Source organism: Oryctolagus cuniculus, chromosome 14 (assembly GCF_964237555.1).
Source record: "Oryctolagus cuniculus chromosome 14, mOryCun1.1, whole genome shotgun sequence".
NCBI lineage: Eukaryota > Metazoa > Chordata > Mammalia > Lagomorpha > Leporidae > Oryctolagus > Oryctolagus cuniculus.
Window position 1 is genome coordinate 39,787,066 of NC_091445.1, and position 19,419 is coordinate 39,806,484.

The following is a 19,419-nucleotide window of genomic DNA, read 5'->3' on the forward strand; positions in this document are numbered from 1 at the left end:
TCCTGAGGAGCTGACATTATGGTGAGAAAGCTAGACAGATACATGGGTGTTGTGTGGTATGATTGGGAATACACAGCAGCTATGTGGCATGTAGGAGACGTGTTCAGCCTAGTCATGGGACTTTGAGATATGGTTTTCTGAAGGAGCTAATACCTAAACCTACCTAATTAGTGGAGTCTAGGGAAATGGGTAAGAAAGGAATAACTGTATTTCTGGAAGAAGCCAAAGACTCGGAAGTGAGACAGCGAGCTTATATGGGGAACTTCCCCTAATGCACCTGGCTCAGACTGGAATCAGTGAGAAAGGCAGGTGTTAACATCTTTACGTAAGAGCTGTGTTGCAGGGTAACCAGTTGCTGTAATTTGAAGGAAAGCTTTTTTTTTTCTTTTTTTAGTTTGTTTTAAACAAAATAATGTCAGAAGGTAGAGAGATGAACAGAATTAGAAAATCATGATTTTGTGAAAAAATTTTTAAAAGATTTATTTATTTAGAAGTCAGAGAGAGAAAGAGATCCTCCATCCACTGGTTCACTCCCCAAATGGCCATGGTGGCCAGGGCCAGGCCACACTGAAGCCAGTTTCATCCAGGTCCCCTACGTGTGTGGCAGGGCCCAAACACTTAGGTCATCTTCCACTGCTTTTCCCAGGCCATTGTCAGGGGGCTATTCAAAAGTGGAGTAGCTGGGACACAAACCAGCACTGATACGGGATGCCAGCATCACAGGTGGCAGCTCTACTCAGTACACCGCAACACCGACCCCAGTTTTGCAAGATTTAACAAAATCATTTATTTCAGCAAGGATTGTCAGTGATGTTAGCCCATTAGGTTGATGGATCTTCATTTGCTATTGTTGTATTACAGTTAAGTAGCCTCAAGGTAGCTGAGCTTTTACGGGTGAGGGAACTGAGTGTCTCCACAAGCAAAGTAGAAGCTTCATCACCCTTTAAAATATAAGTATTTGTTTTATCTGAAGGGCAGCTCAATCCAGGCTTCCCACATAGGTGGTAGTAGTAAGACAGGAGACAGAAGAGGTTATAGTTAGGCAGGTAGATAGGGTATTGACCCCTGCACTCAAGAAGAGAAACTGAGTGTGAAAAACTGTGTGCAAGGCTGTTTCTTGGGAACACTATTGGACACCCACTGGAGCTCGCTTCTCAGAAGTAGATGGATGCTAGGCGTTAGCAGGGAACCAAATGCTTGAGCTGTCACCTGCCCCCCGAGGTATATATTAGCATGAAGCTTGAATCCAGAGCAGAGCTGGGACTTGAACTCTGGAACTCCCATATGGGATGCTCATGTCCCTGGCAGCATCTTAACTGCAGTGCCATATATATGCCCTGTGTCATCTTTTTTATTTATTTATTTATTTATTGACAGAGTGGACAGAGAGAGAGGGACAGAGAGAAAGGTCTTCCTTTTGCCGTTGGTTCACCTTCCAGTGGCCGCCACATCCGGCGTGCTGCGTCTGGCTCACCGCGCTGATCCGATGGCAGGAGCCAGGTGCTTCTCCTGGTCTCCCATGGGGTGCAGGGCCCAAGGACTTGGGCCATCCTCCACTGCACTCCCGGGCCATAGCAGAAGGCTGGCCTGGAAGAGGGGCAACCGGGACAGAATCCGGCGCCCCGACCGGGACTAGAACTCGGTGTGCCGGCGCCACAGGCAGAGGGTTAGCCTATTGAGCCGCGGCGCTGGCCCCTGTTTCATCTTTTAAGACCTTGTCTCCAAAGCCCTACAGTGTCATTCTCACTGCATTCTACTGGATATAAGCAAAGGTTCACCCACGTTCAAGCTATGGGATTGAGACCCCTACCACTTAATGGAAGGTTAATTTATGGGCTGTGTTTTGACACCCACAATGTAGAAGTGGTTAGTGTCACTTAATGGGTTGATAACTTGAAAGTGAAACACACAACTTGTAATAGAGGAATCAGGCAGACACTCCCCTACCTTGATCATAGTTCCACCGTAATACCACAGCAAATGAGGCAGATACCCTGTGCCTCTGCTGAGTTTCAGGGTACAGTGCTGGAAAAGAGCAAAACCCTGCCATGGAGGAGCTAGCCTAGTTCTGACAGCCAAGCCATGGAGTTCTGTTGGATGTAAACAGTTTCACAGAACGTCAGTGTCATACAAGGCCGTTCTGTGGTCATGATTGAGCAAAACCAAAATAAGACTCTATTGTTACTGTTTGAATATGGAACGTAGGAATTATTCGAACCACAAAATAACCAAACATCCCTTTTCTTGGCAAATATGATCGGCTGGCTGTTGGTTCATTACCAGGTACAGTTTTAGCCTCATTTCGCCCTTTTTCTAGATAGGATTTGGTAAGGTAACCCATCAATGATTGTTCTGTCTTCCAACTGCATTTGATACAGAATAAAGCCCTCTTTCCTTACTGCCTCTGCCAGGGTGTGGTGCATTACCAGGAAGGTGTAATTGAAAGCGAACCCGGGACTTGAACCCAGGCACTCCACTGTGAGATGAGGGTGTTCCAAGTGGTAAACTCCTACACCAAACACCCACTATTACATAATTTTTTTGTAATACAGAAAAATGAGAAGCAGAGTGACAGAGAGTGGCTAAATGTGGTATGTCTATGCTTTGGAATTGAGTGTAGCAAGTGAAAAGAATGAAGTATAGCTCCTTAGCTGGTCTGGCAGCTCCCAGACGTGTTTCTGAGTAGAGGAGAAGCACAACCAGCAGGTGGTTATGTGCAGTGTGCTATCCTCACTGTTGAGAGTAACACCTCCAGGTGTTTGAAGGACAAGTGGCTTGCCTTTTCTCCATCCCTGGCTGCACGTTGCTTGCATTTCTTGTGCACGTGGCTGTAGGTCTCTGTGGAACTCCAGCAGGGGGCGTGGTGTGTCTTATCCTGTGGAGGAGAGCTGTAGAGCAGTGGGTTTGAAAGAGGCTGATCCTCAGTGATATAGGGACCTCTTTGGGTGGACCCTAAGTTCACTTGGGAGCCTTCGGAACTCCTAGAAGACCAAGACCAAGCTGAATTGGTGAGGTGAGCCTTCCTTGCCTGTGAGCCTAGAAGACAGCAGGAAAAGCAGTGGCTTTCTCCATGTTCCTCAGTAGGGAGCTGGGGTCTACCATCTCAGAGGTCTGAAGGGTGAAAGAATGATACACCCAGTCCCAACTGAGCCTTCAGGCTGCAGAGGAAAATAGCAGGTGCCTTATCCAAGGGTCGCTCCGCAGCTACAGAAAGAAAGGTCATATGAACCATCAGAATTTATATCTGTGAGAAGGCTCCCAGGGCGCCGTAAGCTTCCCCAGAAATGACTAAACACTCTGTTGAGCAGTAGTTGGTGTTTTTTTTTTTTTTTTCCCCCTTAATGGAGAATGGGACTGGGAATGGGAGAGAGAGGAGGAGGTGGGGTGGGAGGGCAGGTATGATGGCAAGAATCACTGTATTTCTGAAGTTGTACTTACACAATTTGTAATAATTAAATAAGTGGTTTCTTTGGGGGAAAAAAAGTTTAAAAAGAATTTTGAAAGTCAAGAAAAACCATTAATTCAAAATTTTAGAAACATTGAAGAAAATTGAAGTGCTTCTTTTAAAAAAAACTTACTAAGAATAGTTTGAACAGCAAAGTAAAAAAGTGATTAAACACACGTGTGTCCATGGACAGTGGCACAGCAGCAGTGTGGTTGCTGTGGAGCTGTAGAACATGTGGATGTTGCCACTGAGGCTTGGACTGGAGTCCTGGAAGACAGCGCAAAAAAGCAGGGAGCAAAACTATAGGAGGAGGAATTGAGGGGAAAGATAAGTGTCTTAGAGGTTGCATCCAGGAGACTTAATATACGGATAATGGGGTTGGTTCCAGAAGGGAAAAAATGTGATGCTGTATGGAAACAAGTATATGGAAGATCTCTCTTTCTCTCTGTTACTTTGCCTTTCAAATAAATAAATGTTTACAAAAACAAAAGCTAAATGTTCCATATGTTGTTTAAAACAGATCCTCCCCCCTTGCCTTTTTGGTTTTTGTTTATTTATTTGAAAGGCAGGATGACAAAGGGGAAAGTGCTTCCACTAGTTCACTCCCCGTTGGCAGCAATAGCCAGGTCTGGGCCAGATCAAACTTGGATCCAGGAAGCCTAAGCTGGTCTTCCACATTGTGTGGTAGGGGCCCAAGTATTCGGGCCACCATCCACTGCCTTCGCAGGTGCATTAGCAGGAAGCTGGATCAGAAACAGAGCAGCTGAGACTCAAACCAGCACCTGGTATGGGATGCTGGCATTGCAGATGGCAGCTTAACCTGTTACACCATAATGCCGGCCCCCCAGAACAGCCTCTGGAGGGCTCTGTGTGCCATGCTAAGGATGTTAAGATTGTAGGTGGAGAAGTTGACTTCCATGAGCTGATTTGGGTTTTGAGAGCTACCATGGTGGGTATGATATATGGGAAAGGAATGGTGATTACATGGCTGCCAGGTGGAATGGGGTTGGGCAGGCCAGAGGCAGGAACACCATGAAGGGCCTGGTATGTGGTAATATTGGGAGTGGAAAGTAATAGAGGGTCTAATGACAGTTCCACAGAAGAATTGCAAATGCTTCAAGTTTGAAGCTTTCTGTGAGCCTTTAGAATAGTATTTTTAGGCCAAACTTGGCTTCACAGTCTTAATTATACATAAAACAGTCTAAAGATGATTTGATTAAATAAAACCAAGGTATGTATCTGCTTATTGTGATCTCAAATAATATTCTGACTTTTCTTGATCTCTAGGGAAAATATATTATATAGATTTCCAAAAGATATAAAGATGATTTTTGATAGAAACACTCAACTTGGGCTGTTGAGTTAAAGAAAAAATATGTGTGTTTTTCAGTATGTTAATCTGTAGAATCCTTACCAGTCCTGCAGAAGTGAAATAATATAAGAAACTTGTATGACCTCTCTGCTGAGTTTACTGTCAAGATGAACAACAGCAGTGTGCTAAATGGTTTTTACTACTCTAGGATTGGGCACTCGGAGTCCTGCATGCCAAAATCATTGCAGCTATAACGCTGATGGGCCCTCAGTGGTGGTTGAAAACTGTCATTGAACAGGTAAGTGACATCAGTGTTCAGACAGGGACATTTGGAAGTCTATCCTGGTTATGGTTAGCTAATGGAAGTTTAGTTTTCATTTTTTTTGCTTTTCTGAATTTTCTGCATTTTTTTTTAAATGAACATGTCTGCGTAGGTACGCTCACGAGTGTGTGTGTGTGTGTGTGTGTGTGTGTGTTTTAAGATTGATTTATTTAAAAGAATTACACAGGGGCTGCCACAGAGCCATGTGTTAGGGTAGCATCTTCTGGTCTCTCCCACCACCATGAACTTCAGCAGTCACTCTCAAGTCATCTTTAGGCACCAGCTTAGAGGACCTAAAACCTTGTCCAGAGTAGAGGCAAAAGTGATCACATTTGTTTGTGTTTTCAGAGTAGGAGTTCTGATAAAGAACCCTCTCTGTTCCTGTGTCTAAACTATAGAAGGTCAACGGAAGGAAGATTATTGCTTGAGGCAATAAATAGATTTTAAAAAGCAGAGCTGTTTAGGACTATTCTAAGTATATAGCAACTAAGACAGTTGTATTATGGAACCATCAGATAATTTGGTTGTTATGATGACCTTGAAAAAGGTAGATTTTGCTTTTGTAGTTTCTGATAACAAGACTAAGAAGTATAGTAATTCATTGTACGAGATTATTATCTAAAATAGCCAACACAACATTTTAGGACTGATTTCTTTGAATTTCAGTTATGCAGAAAATGTGCTTCTGGGCAGCCTTCTTCTCCTTACTTAGCTTTATACCAGGAGATTAATTAATATGTCACAGTTCTGCAGCAGTTAAGGTCTCATTCTTTTTGATGTATGGGGAAAAAAGAAAGTAGTTCTCAGGGGCAGGCGCCGCGGCTCAATAGGCTAATGCTCCACCTAGCGGCACCGGCACACTGAGTTCTAGTCCCGGTCGGGGCGCCGGATTCTGTCCCGGTTGCCCCTCTTCCAGGCCAGCTCTCTGCTGTGGCCAGGGAGTGCAGTGGAGGATGGCCCAAGTGCTTGGGCCCTGCACCCCATGGGAGACCAGGATAAGTGCCTGGCTCCTGCCATCGGATCAGCGCAGTGCGCCAGCCGCGGCAGCCATTGGAGGGTGAATCAATGGCAAAGGAAGACCTTTCTCTCTGTCTCTCTCTCTCACTGTCTACTCTGCCTGTAAAAAAAAAAAAATAGTTCTCAGTCCATTGTACACAAGTAAATCAGCCCAATAAGTGCCTGTTAACCCCGGTGGTTGGGAGAACCCCGGCATTCCCAGGTGCTGCATGTGTCGCTGATTCAGTCGCTGCATGGGCTGATTCAGAAGGGCCCTGGAAGTGTGGTGGATTGATGTGCAGGTGGGGGTCACAGCTGCATCTGCTTCAGGGTCTGAGTGCTCCAGTCCACTGCAGTCTCTAGGCCCTTGTACAGGAATGTGGGGAGGCTATGAAACATTGTTTATCATTGTAGTATTTTCTAATGCATCATTGCCCCAGTGCATGTGTGTATAAATTTATATAAAATGGTTGAGATTGTTTGAGATACACTGAGAAGCCTTGCTTCATTCTTTAAAATGCATTTGGGTTAGTTAGATTTCTTCTAGAATGGAAGCGTGCCTGTGTAGGGTGTGGCTTGTCTGTCATTGAAGTCCTGGGGGGATGGAGTTGATTTGCACATCCTGGGCAGTGAGAGGCTTGAGCCCTGTGCGGACCAGAGGGGAAGAAAGCAGACCGCTGCCCTCCTGTCCTCTTCCTGTGTGCTGCATCGGTGTCCCCCATCCCCAAGGTGTCTCCACTTCATCCTCACAGAACCTACAGGGGACCACTGGCTGGACAAGAGGATGGGATATTGTGGAAATGCTTGGGCTTTCTCTTTAGATTCAGTGTAGAATTCTTTGCTGCTAAGTTTTTACATAAAATTCCTTTAGATTTTTTAAATTTTCCTTTATACAAGCTTTTCAGAAACAAGCTTTTACATTGTTTCCTGTCACTTTCAGGTAAAATGAATGCAATCTTGAGTAATAATACAAATCACTCTTCCATAAGATATGTATGAAGTCCTGTTGCTTGCCATCTGGTACCGTGGGGTGCAAGGACAGTAGTTATTATTCTAGATTAGTGTCTTATTTTATCACTGGGAAGACCTAACTACAAAGTGTTAATGGGTAAATGCATTTCCCTGAAAAATTATGGGTGCCCTGCATATTTGTATTCCAGAATTTGCCTTGACTTAGGAAAAAGTAACCAGTTGGAAACCTTTCGGGTTGGTGGATTCAGTTCCCTGTGAATGGGATCCAGTGGAGATTGCTCTGTTACCCTGGAAGAGTTTGTCCTGATCTTTGTGCTAATGTGTGTTTTCTAATGTTCCAGGTTTATGCAAATGGCATTCGGAACATTGACCTCCACTATATCGTTCGTAAACTGGCAGCTCCGGTGATCTCTGTGCTCTTGCTTTCCCTGTGTGTACCGTATGTCATAGCTTCAGGCGTCGTTCCTTTATTAGGTGAGTGATGCTGGCTGGGAGCTTTGAAAGAGCACTTCTGTTAACATGGAGTCATTCTTGCCACTGTGGTAGGGGAGGCAGGCTCACTCTCAAGTCCAGCTAAACAGTGACTTCAGAAGACTGCTTTTCATAGAGCAGACTACTCAGAGTAGATGAGGAGCATCTCTAAAGCTCTGTGGTAGTTTCCTGCTTTAGGTAGATGATTGGGTATTAAAGTTTTTTTTTTTTTTTTTTTTTAAGACTTTATTTATTTGAAAGGTAAAGTTACAGAGAGAGGGAGAGACAAAGGTCTTCCATCCACTGGTTCATTCCCCAGATGGCCACCAATGGCCAGAGCTGAGCCAATACAAAGCCAGGAGCCAGGAGCTTCTGCCAGATCTCCCACATGGGTGCAGGGGCCCAAGCACTTGAGCCATCTTCCACTGCTTTCCCAGGCCACAGCAGAGAGCTGGATAGAAAGAGGGGCAGCCAGGACTTGAACCAGTGCCCTTATGGGATTCCGGCGCTGCAGACAGAAGCTCAACACAGTATGCCACAGCCATGGCCCCTGGGTATTGAAATTTGTACTCCTCCCAGGATCAGTTTTCATCAGGTTGTTTTCTCCTGACTACAAGTGTTGTGACTGTATCCTAGCCTGGGTAACTGGGGAGAGTTAAGCTGAGGGGCAACAGTGAGCATTAACTACCTTTTCTGGTTCCTTCTGAGTTAGAAACTTAGAGGCTTCTATATAGTTTCAATTGTGACTATGCCAAGTATCACACATACCACATTAAATTATAATATGCCAAAGTAGAATTCAAAGCCCAGGACTTAGTTGACAGAATACTGCATTAAAGTTAATAATTTTGACTCTTTAGAATGATATTTTTGGGGCTGGTGTGGCAACGCAGTGTATTAAGCTGTTGTCTGCATCACCGAAATCCCATATGAATAAAGATTTGAGTCCAGGCTGTTCCTCTTCCAGTCCAGCTCCCCCTAGTGGGCCTGGGAAAGCAGCGGAGGATGGCCCAAGTGCTTGGGCCCCTGCACACATGAAGGAGACCTGGGTGGAGTTCCAGGCTCCTGGGTTTGGCCTGTCCCAGCCCCATCTACTGCATCCATTTGGGAAGTAAACCAGCAGATGGAAGATCTGTCTCTCTCTTTATCCCTCGCCCTCTCCTTCTCCCGCTCCCCTTCCCCTCTTCCCTCTCCCTCCCTCTGTAATTCTGCCTTTCAAATAAATAAAATCTTTCCAAGTGATATTTTTAATAAAAAATAGTTTGTTTTCCTATTATTTTGGTTATAGTAGGAGAATCCTGATATCTTATTATTATATTATTCTTATTAATGTATATTGTGTGCCCATTAATAGTATATAGACTTTAAGATTTGCTGTTTGGAATTCCAAACCAAAACCTTCTCATATTTGCATTATTAGAAATTCCATTGTGAGCTCTATTGGAAAGATTTTAGGATGGGAAAAGAGTTTTTTTTTTTTAAAGATTTATTTTTTATTATTATTTGAAAGACAGAGTTACAGAGAGAGAGAGTGGTCTTCCATCCGCTGGTTCACTCCCCAGATGACCGCAACGGCTGGAGCTGTGCTGATCCAAAGCCAGGAGCCAGGAACTTCTTCTGGGTCTCCCACGTGGGTGCAGGGGCCCAAGGACTTGGGCCATCTTCTACTGCTCCCAGGCCATAGCAGAGAGCTCGGTCGGAAGTGGATCAGCTGGATCTTGAACCAGCGCCCATATCGGATGCCGGCACTGCAGACAGCAGTTTAGCCCGCTACACCACAGCACCGGTCTCTCTTCCTCTGATTTTAATCGCTCCTCCCAACCCCAAACCCTCCCCGCCCCCGAGCAAGAGTTAAAGTTTATGAGTTAAATGTTGAGAAACAAATAATTAAGTGTTCTAAAAGGAACAAAACAGTGTAGGGTAAGAGACTCAATGTGAGTTCAAGGCTCCTTTTTCTGAGTTGGTCTTGGATGAAAAGGAATAGATCTTTCACTGTGAAAGCAGTTTTGTTTGTGTTTTCAGCTGTGTGTGGCTGGGATGCAAAACTGATAGCACTGCTTGTGGACTGTTAGAATCCATGTTGTTTGATCAGAAAGGAAACCACACCAGTCATCTCATCCAGCTCCCCCATGTTATAGGAGAGGAAGCTGTGCCCCATTCCCCTCTTTCTAGGGAAAGGGTGTATGTCATTTCACTGTTATTCCATATACACATGTAACAGTTTCCTTTCCTTTGTTGATTTTACAGGTGTGACTGCAGAAATGCAAAATTTAGTCCACCGGCGGATTTACCCATTTTTACTGATGGTTGTGGTCTTGATGGGAATCTTGTCCTTCCAGGTCCGCCAGTTCAAGCGCCTTTATGAACATATTAAAAATGACAAGTAAGTCTTGCATTCCATTCATCTTGCCGCTCTTGTTAAGGTCTTGTCATTTCTTCATCCTTGTAATGGGATAAATTATAGGAGGAGAGACTGTTCATATCCTGGTTATGTTTTAAGAGAGGTTGGGGAGAACTTGCTAATAGATTGGGTGCAAGATGAGAAAAAGAGTAAAATCAAGGATTCAGTTGGCCTGAGCAACAGAGAACATGGAGTTGTCATTTATGAAGCTGGAAAAGACTGGGAGAAACTGGTTTGGGGAGGAAGATATTTTTAATGCCCGTTCTAAATAGTTTTCAATTTATTTTCTTATGTTTTGTTCTGACCTTTATTAAATAGTGTTAAATTATAATTAGATGCTTACATTACAAACTAGCATTGCTTGCACATGTTCTTTCTTTCTTTTTTTTTTTTTAAGTTTTATTTATTTATTTGAAAGGCAGAGTTAAGTAGAGGCAGAAAGGGAGAAAGAGGTCTTCCATCTGCTGATTTACCCCCAAATGGTTGCAACAGCCAGAGCTGTGCTGGCCTGAAGCCAGGAGCCAGAAGTTTCTTCCAGGTCTCCCACGCAAGTACAGGGGCCCAAGGACTTGGGCCATCTTCTATTGCTTTCCCCAGGCACATTAGCAGAGAGCTGGATTGAAAGAGGAGCAGCTGGGACTCGAAACTGCACCCATATGCAGGCAGTGGCTTTTACCCACTATGCCACAGTGCTGGCCCCAAACACATGCTCTTCTTGTAAACTAGGGCTCCCAGATTATTCTGGTGGTTGCACAGAGAGCCTCTGTGTGTTGAGGAAACCACTGAAAGCTGCAACCTGATGTCAGACCTCATGGAGAGTTGAGAACAGCTTTCTGGGAGAACAGAGCTATTTTCCCTATCATGTCCTTATGAAAGCTGAGTCCTCTATTTTGTTTTTTTTTGTTTGTTTTGTTTTTTTGAAAGATATGTTTATTTATTTGAAAGATTTAGTGAGAGAAAAAGATTTTTTTTTAAAGATTTTTATTTATTTATTTGAAAGAGTTACAGACAGAGAGGGAGAGACAGGAAGGTCTTCCATCCTCTGATTTACTCCCCAACAGCTGGAGCTGGGGCTGATCAATGCCAGGAGCTTCTGCTGATCTCCCACGTGGGTGCAGGGGCCCAAGGACTTGGGCCATCCTCCACTGCTTTCCCAGGCCGTAGCAGGGATCTGGATCGGAAGAGGAGCAGCCGGGACTACTCTGCCGCAGCGCGGGCCCTGAGTCCTCTGTTTGGATGGTGTCTGTCTAGCGGATAGTCTGTGTCCCGACTTGCTGGAGGGAGCCCCAGTTCATTCCTGCTGCCCTCATGTCATTGTTATCAGCACCCTGTTCGACTCTTGGAGCCCTCAGCTTCGACATCCCTTAATTACTCTGAGGACTCTAAAGAGTTGCATTTTTAAGAATGAGATTTAAAGTGTTCAGGCTTCTCCAAAGCACCTAGTGACAATTTAAGAAAAAAATGTACTTAGGCAGTACAGAGGACTATTAGCTCTGAAAGAAGGGGAGATATTTTCAGTGCTGAGTCAGTTTTTATTACTTCAGTCGTCCTGGTGAAGAATTCAGTACTTGAGACAGGATGACAAACCAGACAGCCCTGAGGCCTTCCACCTGCTTCCTTTTCATAGCGTCATCTGCTCTCCTTCACTCCTGCCTTTCTGAGTTACTTCCACAGCACCCATTCCCATCTCCTCTCATAATTTCCCATTCTTCTCTGCTATTTTCCTTCAGCCCGTATACCCTTTTCTCTTTCCCTGTTTCTTTATGTGCAAAACTGCTTAACTGTAGACTCCACTGAAGGCAGCTTGTCTGTGGCTGTGGGTCTATTTTCCAGTGTGGTATAGGAATTGCCGTGGGGGGTGGGGGTGGGCAGGGGCATGAAAGAGTATAGGGTGAGAGTCAGTATGGGTTCAGAGTTACTTTTGACTCACTTGCCTCATTGCCACAGTGCTGACCCCTCTTTTGTAACTTGATGTGTTTTGTGATCACATGTGTGTGTATTGTGTGTATTGTGTACTGTGTGTATTGTGTTGGATGTTGCTCAGTTGTCATTGTTGAAAACATTTACAAAATCTTCATTATTTACAGGGAACAGTGGGACGAGGAATTGTTAGCTTCAAGAAAAGAACTGATATGACCAAAGAAAGGGATTAAACATTGGAGTGGTCTCAAAGAAGCAGCAGGATGAATGCTCTTTTTTTTCTTTCATGTACTTTTTTTTTTTTTAGAAAACTTTTTTTTTAAAGATTTATTTATTTATTTGAAAGAGTTACACAGAGAGAGAAGAGGCAGAGAGAGAGAGAGAAAGAGAGGTCTTCCATCTGATGGTTCACTCCCCAATTGGCCGCAACGGCTGGAGCTGCGCCGATCTGGAACCAGGAGCCAGGAGCCTCCTCCGGGTCTCCCACTTGGGTGCAGGGGCTCAAGCACTTGGGCCATCTTCCACTGCTTTCCCAGGCCATAGCAGAGCTGGATGGGAAGTGGAGCAGCCAGGTCTTGAACTGGTGCCCATATGGGATGCCAGTGCTTCAGGCCAGGGCGTTAACTCACTGTGCCAGCCCCCAAACAAGTACAACTAAGTAAAGATTTCAACAGTTGCACCCACACAGACACAAGGATGAATGCACTTTTAAAAGGTGCCCTGTTAAGCTGCCAGGCATAAATTGCCAAAATACCTCATTAAGCTTGTGTGCGCTGAGAGAAGATGTCTCCTTTAACCACATCATAGTCAAGAGCAATCACTGTTCTGTTCTTGGATCTAGTCCCCTACCACCTGTTATGTGAGCCCACTCAACTGCCTTGTCATCTGCCCTCTGACCTCACTGAAATCTGTCCTTTGATGTCTCCTTTTCTCTAGAGCTAGAGCTTCTCAGGATCTTGCTTTGCTCCTTATCCAGATTTCTGATGATCGTTTTGTAGTCCATTTCCTCAGATCGGTTTGCTTAGCTGATTATAAAATTGGAACCCGTATGGCGGGCATTTGGCCTAGTGGATAAGAAGCCTGTTAAGATGCCTGAGGGGTACCCGGATTTGATGCCTCGCTGTGCCTCCTGATTCCAGCTTCTTGCTAATCTTAGCAGACCCCGGGGGGAGACAGTGGTGATGGCTCAAGTGATGAGAGTCCTGCCTCCCAGAGTGGGATACTTGGATTGAGTTCTGAGCCTGGCTTCTGGCTTCAGCCATTGTTACCATTTAGGGAATGAATCAGTGATTTGAAGTAGAGTGTTTCTCTCTCTCTCTCTCTCAGCCTCAAATAAAAAAAAAAAAAAAAAAAAAAAAAAAAAAAAAAAAAACTTAATTAACCTTAATGGGTAAATCTCCTGTATTCTTTACTGTTCCCTCAACCCACCCCAGCCCCTAGTGTGTTGAGTTTCTGAGATCCTAACCCATCAACTGAAGCACTGCTCCACTGCACGGCATGGGAGCCCTTCCAGGCTTTGCTGACCAAACCCGCAGCTCACGGTCGGCGTCCTGCCTCTGTGCCTTTTGCAGGTTTTCATTCTCGACTCCACTTTGACCTGTAGGAGTAAGGTGATGCAGTTTACTTTCAGAAGGCATGTTGCTGGAATGATATTTTGCTCTGCAATGTCACACCGGAGACTAACCACCCTGTTTTTGCACCTAGATACCTTGTGGGGCAACGCCTCGTGAACTACGAACGAAAATCTGGCAAACCAGGCACATCACCACCTCCACCATCGTCCCAGGAATAAAGTGATTGTCTCAAGTCCTTGACCTCCCCCTTGCCTTTACGTGTCCTTTTTTGTGGACTTCTCTCTCTGGAGGTTTTCCCGGTGATCTCTCAGCGCTGTTTTTAAGTTTCATGTAATTGACTCGTGTACTCAGCATTCAGAGGGCAGCCGCCTGGGTTCTGCTGCTCTCGCGTGCGTCTGCTGACGTCACTGCTGTCTGAGATCTGTATATGTGTAAATAGAAGCTCCTTGAGACCCTCACACCTTGGATTAAACAGAATGTGCATTGTACATCTTTAAACAAAATGTATATTAATTTATTAAATTTAGTTGTCACTTTATTTTGGACCTGCTGTGATCTCGACAGGAAACGTGCCACAGAGCAGTGGTGCACAGGCAAGACTTTTCAGTGACGTCTTGTGGAGTGCAGTTGCGATGTTCCCAGCAGTTCTTACTAAAGAAACTGCACATTCTGTCTGTCTTGGCTATTCAGACCTTACCAGGAACATAAAAGGAAACAAGTCGAAGTCATCAGTGGAGTGTCTGTGGTAAGAAAAAATGAACTCTGTGCTTCACTGTCAATCGTTTTTGGAAGTTATTTTGTATAACACCAAAGCTGTTGTACATTTTCTACTGCCTGATTTTTTTCATGTGTCTGTGTTTGTAATATTGTATAGTATCTTGTGCTAGTAAGAAAATTAATTTTGATAATTTAATATTCCTAGTGATCAGCATTGGGAGTTGGGTTTTTGTGCTTGTTAGGGGCATGTCTATACTTAGAAAAAAAAGAGAAAAAAAAAGTCCAAATGAAGATTTTCATTAATTCCTCTCCCCTCTTTTCCACACATAGCTGTCTCTTTATTTTTGGCAGCAGGAGCCATAAATCTTACAGAATCACCAACCATAATGCATCCTTCTGAATTTAGGACATTCTGAGATGCTTTTAAGTACAGCTGTGTCTTAGATTGGCAGCTTGGAGAAGACTCTAAAAGCAGCAGTTGATGAGGATAAGGGAGTACATTTCTCCTACTTTTCCATCAGTAAATCCTGGCGTTTCCAAAGCTGTTTGTTTACAGAATAAAATTACAAATAAAACAGACTTGTTTTTGTTTGTCCAGAATGAAGCTAGCTTAGGTGGCCTTTTAACATAGGAATATATTTCACTGGAAATATGCTCTAAAACCTCAGAGACTGAACACTTACATACTCAGTTTTCACTTACAACCAAAGCTTCCAGATAGATGTTTAGAGAAACAGAATGGTTGGACACATGATCCAAGTGTTTAATGGTAATAGGATATTGTAAAGATAGTGTTTGTTTTTGGATGACAGTTTACAAGTTCTCATAGAAAATAGACAGCATAGGGTCATCAAAAACTGTAAGAGAATTTCCAAATAGTATTAAAATCCATAGACTAAAATTGGAGAATTCTAAAAACATGAAAAGTCAGCCAAACATAAGGTAACCAAAATTGAGAGCAAGATATTCTGGTTGTTTTGTATTTCAAGAGTTATTCCCTAAGGGGAAGCAGTTACTTTAAAATATATCTTAAAAATATCAGTATAAAAAACACTTGGTATGGAATTCAGTGTTGCACTCGTTGGCACTTTGTAGCAGCCATTCTGTTGTATTGAATGAGGTGTTGCTAGCCGTGCTTTCCCACTGAAATTTAGTCCCACTACAAAAAAAATTAGCATTTCAAAATGTAATGCCACCTGTCATGGTGTATGTCTATATTAATTGTTATTTTGGGAGAAAAGTATTAAATTGAGCTATAACTTTATTATATTAATTTAGGTTTCTTTTCATGTTTCAAGAAATTTGTAGATGTTGATATAAAGTCACTGGAACATGTCTTTTAACAGAAAGAGATCTAGGCAGATACTATAAAAAGTTTAAAAAAGATTAATTCTACAAAATTATAAATGAGTCTTACATTTTATAAAACAGCAGTATGAAATGGCCAAAAAAATTGCCCTTCATTTCACTGGCAATTAACTTTTCATTGTCTTACATAAGAGTTCCCCCTAGTGTTTTAGTTGTGCTTTTGTCTTGTTGTTTTCAAGAAGATAAATACTTTAATAAAGAAAGAATTTTCTGGCATAATATTTGCTTGGGTAGCATCCAGGTTTTACTGTTAAGCAATAGTTTTATAAATACTGAAAATCCATAGTTCAGAAAGTGCTAGTATTGCTGCCTTTCATGTAGAATTTTTTAAAAAAATCATAGTATAGTTTTGCTTTATTTTGCATTGGGCTAAAAGTCTTCAAGGAACTTTACTAGGAAAGAAGAACTTTGTGCTTTATTACTATCTGTAAATTGGAGACAAATCGACACTTGGATTAGTTTCACATGACCAGTTACAAATGGTCATAGTCTGAAGTGTGCAGTTGTTCATTATTAGCAAATTATGTTTGATTTTTAAACTATTAACTATTAATAGTTGAGATGAAAGCTGAAGAAAAATGCCAATGTGAAGTTTGTGTATAGTTAGCCTTAAAAAAGCTCCAGGTTTTTAGGTGATTGTTCCCACCCCATTCTCTGGAAAAACAGTGGAGATGGAATATCTCGATTCCAGATGTAAACAAAAAGGAATTTTTATTTCAGCATTTAATATAACTTGATACTGTGGATTTTTGTGATGTTTTTCCTTTCCGTATTTAAGTGAAAGAGAATAACTTCCCTCAAATGATTCGATCCTAGGGATGTCATTTCTGTATTGGCAAAATGCTACTATTAAAGTGTAATTCTTGAATTTAGGTTGAATTTTGATGCCTTTTTAAAATGAAACCAAAAAATACCACACAGTTGTACACTTAATTGCATTTGCCAACACACACACACACACAAGAGACTGTAGGACCATTATGTAAGAACACTGGCACTGTTTTAAAACTTCGCAAGGTAGCTACTTCTTTCATTCAGGATTGACTTTTTAAAGCTATTTAACTGTATTAAGTCTTATATTGTTAAATTAAATGATTATGTTTAAAATCCTCTTTCAGAGTGTTAATTTTTCAGTCATCATCAAGAAAAGGCAAATCTAAAATGTCTTACCCCTTGAAGTATTCTTGAAAGCCTCATTTGTAGAGGTTCTCTAACTTCTTGATGAAGCTGTCACATCTACCCACTTCGTCTGCCCCATCAGTGAGATGAGTGCTTTTCAGCTGAGCACTGCCCTGGGTCTTTTTGAAACAACCATCATCATGAGTAAGGGCTTCTTTGAAATAATTTCCATCAGTGTCTTTGGCATCAGTATAACACAAAGAGAAGACAGTGTATATACGTTTTCATTCCTGTCTGTTTTATATGAGTGCCTCACTTTGTAGTTATGAAAGTAACATGATTCCCTAGATGGAAATGTAAATGACCCAGGCCTAGGAGTGACTGTTGTAGAAGCTCAATGAAACACTTAGTTGGTGGGGATGTCAGTGTTCTATTAAAGCAAACACCCTGGATACCCAGCCCAGTTTTGTGTGTGTGTATTCTAAGATGCTCCCTTTTTATGTGGTCTTCTGTTGTCTTCTGAGTTGAGAGAACAAAGTTGAATAAAGTGAACGTTAGTTGTATGTAGCCTAGTTTTGTTTGTGTTTGCTTTGTTGCAAGATCGCTTTAAAATTACGGAAATGTGCATTATTAACATTGGTAGATAATTTTAAATGTAATTATGTCTAAGAAAAAGACCTTGCTACATGTGATTGTAGCACCTTCTTTCTAAGTATAAAGTATAGTTACAGAGGACACGGCCACTTCCTCTTGCCCCCTTGATTGGAGACCACCCTCACTGGAAAGAGTGAAGCCTCTTGTTGTATGCTATGGGCAAGGTACCACACACTTCTGCACCTCCACTGTGAGATCAGAGATGGCTCTTCAGACGAGACTTAGAATAAATCAAACACAAACTCGGCTGCATAGTTGACCGTGATTCAACAGAAAGGGAACCTGCGTAGTCCTTTCCCTCCTGAGTGCCTAGAGTTCAGACCTTTTATTTAGAGACTGTTTCTAATTTCTGTTTCTAGTTTCAGAATTTTTCTTTTTTTCCTTCTCCCCTATCAAGTGCATTTTTATTTACTCTAAACGCAAGGGTGATGGGATAGAGGCTTTTTGAACCATAGACATCTTTAATCTGTGAAGCTGGGAAAGTGGTCACTAATTTTCCCCTTCCACCGTGAAGTTTGCTTGGAACTTTGTAGCAAACGTGCAGTGATTAGGTGAAGTGATTTATCAAGGGGCTGAGGCTCTAACATTCTCTCCCTCCCTGTTTTTCTTGTTTTGCTTTTGGTGTCTCTTGTTTCTGGCACTGCACTTAGAGTTGTAGTTGGATGAGCTATGATATCTGCCTTCAGAGAATTTAGAAGTGGAACGGAACAGAAAGCAGGAGCAGAAGATTCCAATATAGACGTAAGAGTAAAATGCCTTGGGGCGCTGGTACGCGGCCCGCTGCTTCACTTCTGATCCTGCTCCCTGCTGGTGTGCCTGGGAAAGCAACAGTGCTTGGGTCCCTGCCGCCAGCGTGGGAGATGGAGTGATGCTCCAGCTTCAGGCTTGTCCAGCACCGGCCATTGCCATCATTTGGGGGAGTGAACCAGTGAATGGAAGATAAAGACACCACCGTCCCTCGGTGCCGCTGCTGCCGTCTTTCACGTAAAATGTGTTTTTAAAATGCCCTGGGAAGCTGGGAAAGGACTTGCCTGGCTGAGTCCTCAATAACCCGGCTACTTCCTTGGTTACTGTTTTGTACAGGATACATATGCCCTCTCCCCCAGCCATTCCTCTTCCAGCCTGTGCTGTCTGGCATTTCTCACGTGGAGACTGGTCCCCAGGGCTCGAGCAGCTTGGTTTTGTAAGGGCCCAAGTGAGAAGCAGGCCCCATGCCCCTGCCCCATTCCCTGGGGTGGACTGTAAAAAGTTAACTTAGGGGATTAAAATATGTTTATTTTGGTGCATAGTTTTTTCATAATGCACTTTTCCATGAGCTTTTTTGAGACCGCTGTGTGTATCCCCATTCTATCTCCTTCCCCAAACTGCAGACCTAGGTGGGCATCTCCCCGACAGCCCAAACAATGAGATTGCTCTGCTGCCAGTCTGTGTACTGTTGGACCCAGGGGTTACAGCTGCTGACCCAAAAGTGCAGAGACACTTGGGTCTCCTTCCTACTCCATATCCAGTCTAACAGCAAAGCTTTGCAGTGTGAATCCAGAATCTGGCTTCGTGTTCCCCCAGGGCTGCCATCCTTTCTCTGCTGCCTGCCTTCTTGCCATTTCTCCGCAGCTCCCTGCCCCATGGTCCACATGCAGGCTTCCCTTGATCTCATTTCTTTACCTAAAATTGCAGCGACTGGGGCGTTCCTGCCTGAGCTTCCTGCTGAACTTGTTTGGTTTTGCTGCTTCAATAAATCGCTTATCTTGTTTTCGCGTTTTTCCCCCTTGAGAATAGGCTCCAGAGGGTTTACTCTCTGAAAGCTAAATTGCTGTTGTAATTCCCAGAATCCAAGGTCTCTATAGGGATGTGGTACTCGGTCTTGCTAGGGCCCTCGGCAATGAGTGCACAGTCCCACTCGACGCTCCCCCGGCCCCATTCTCCCCAGGACCGCTGTTGGGCTCGCTCCAGGCTCTGCGCTGCCAGGGGCGGTCACAGAATCGCTCCTTAGGTCCCGCGCTTTTCCTCGGAGGGGCCCTTGGCATATGCCGTAAGTAGCCACCTGGCTTACATCCTGGCCGCACGGAGTTTCCACTGTGTGGACTTGTTTACAGGCTCCAGGAAACGCTTCTGTCCACTCGGGACTGGTGTGTGCGGTCCAGATGACCG

General features: G+C 43.5%; 1 protein-coding gene across 5 annotated transcripts in view; it reads left to right on the forward strand.

Moving 5' to 3' along the window:
* Nucleotides 1-17,184, forward strand: part of MARCHF6 (membrane associated ring-CH-type finger 6) — a 98,678-nt gene extending 81,494 nt beyond the window's left edge. For all 5 annotated transcript variants that reach the window (XM_051853570.2, XM_070056585.1, XM_051853574.2 and 2 more), the window contains 4 exons: nt 4,966-5,055; nt 7,389-7,521; nt 9,766-9,901; nt 13,544-17,184. In XM_051853570.2, the coding sequence (XP_051709530.1) occupies nt 4,966-5,055; nt 7,389-7,521; nt 9,766-9,901; nt 13,544-13,631 (447 nt within the window). In that variant the 3' untranslated portion in view covers nt 13,632-17,184. The remainder of the gene's footprint in view (nt 1-4,965; nt 5,056-7,388; nt 7,522-9,765; nt 9,902-13,543) is intronic.
* The last annotated feature ends 2,235 nt before the right edge of the window (nt 17,185-19,419 follow it).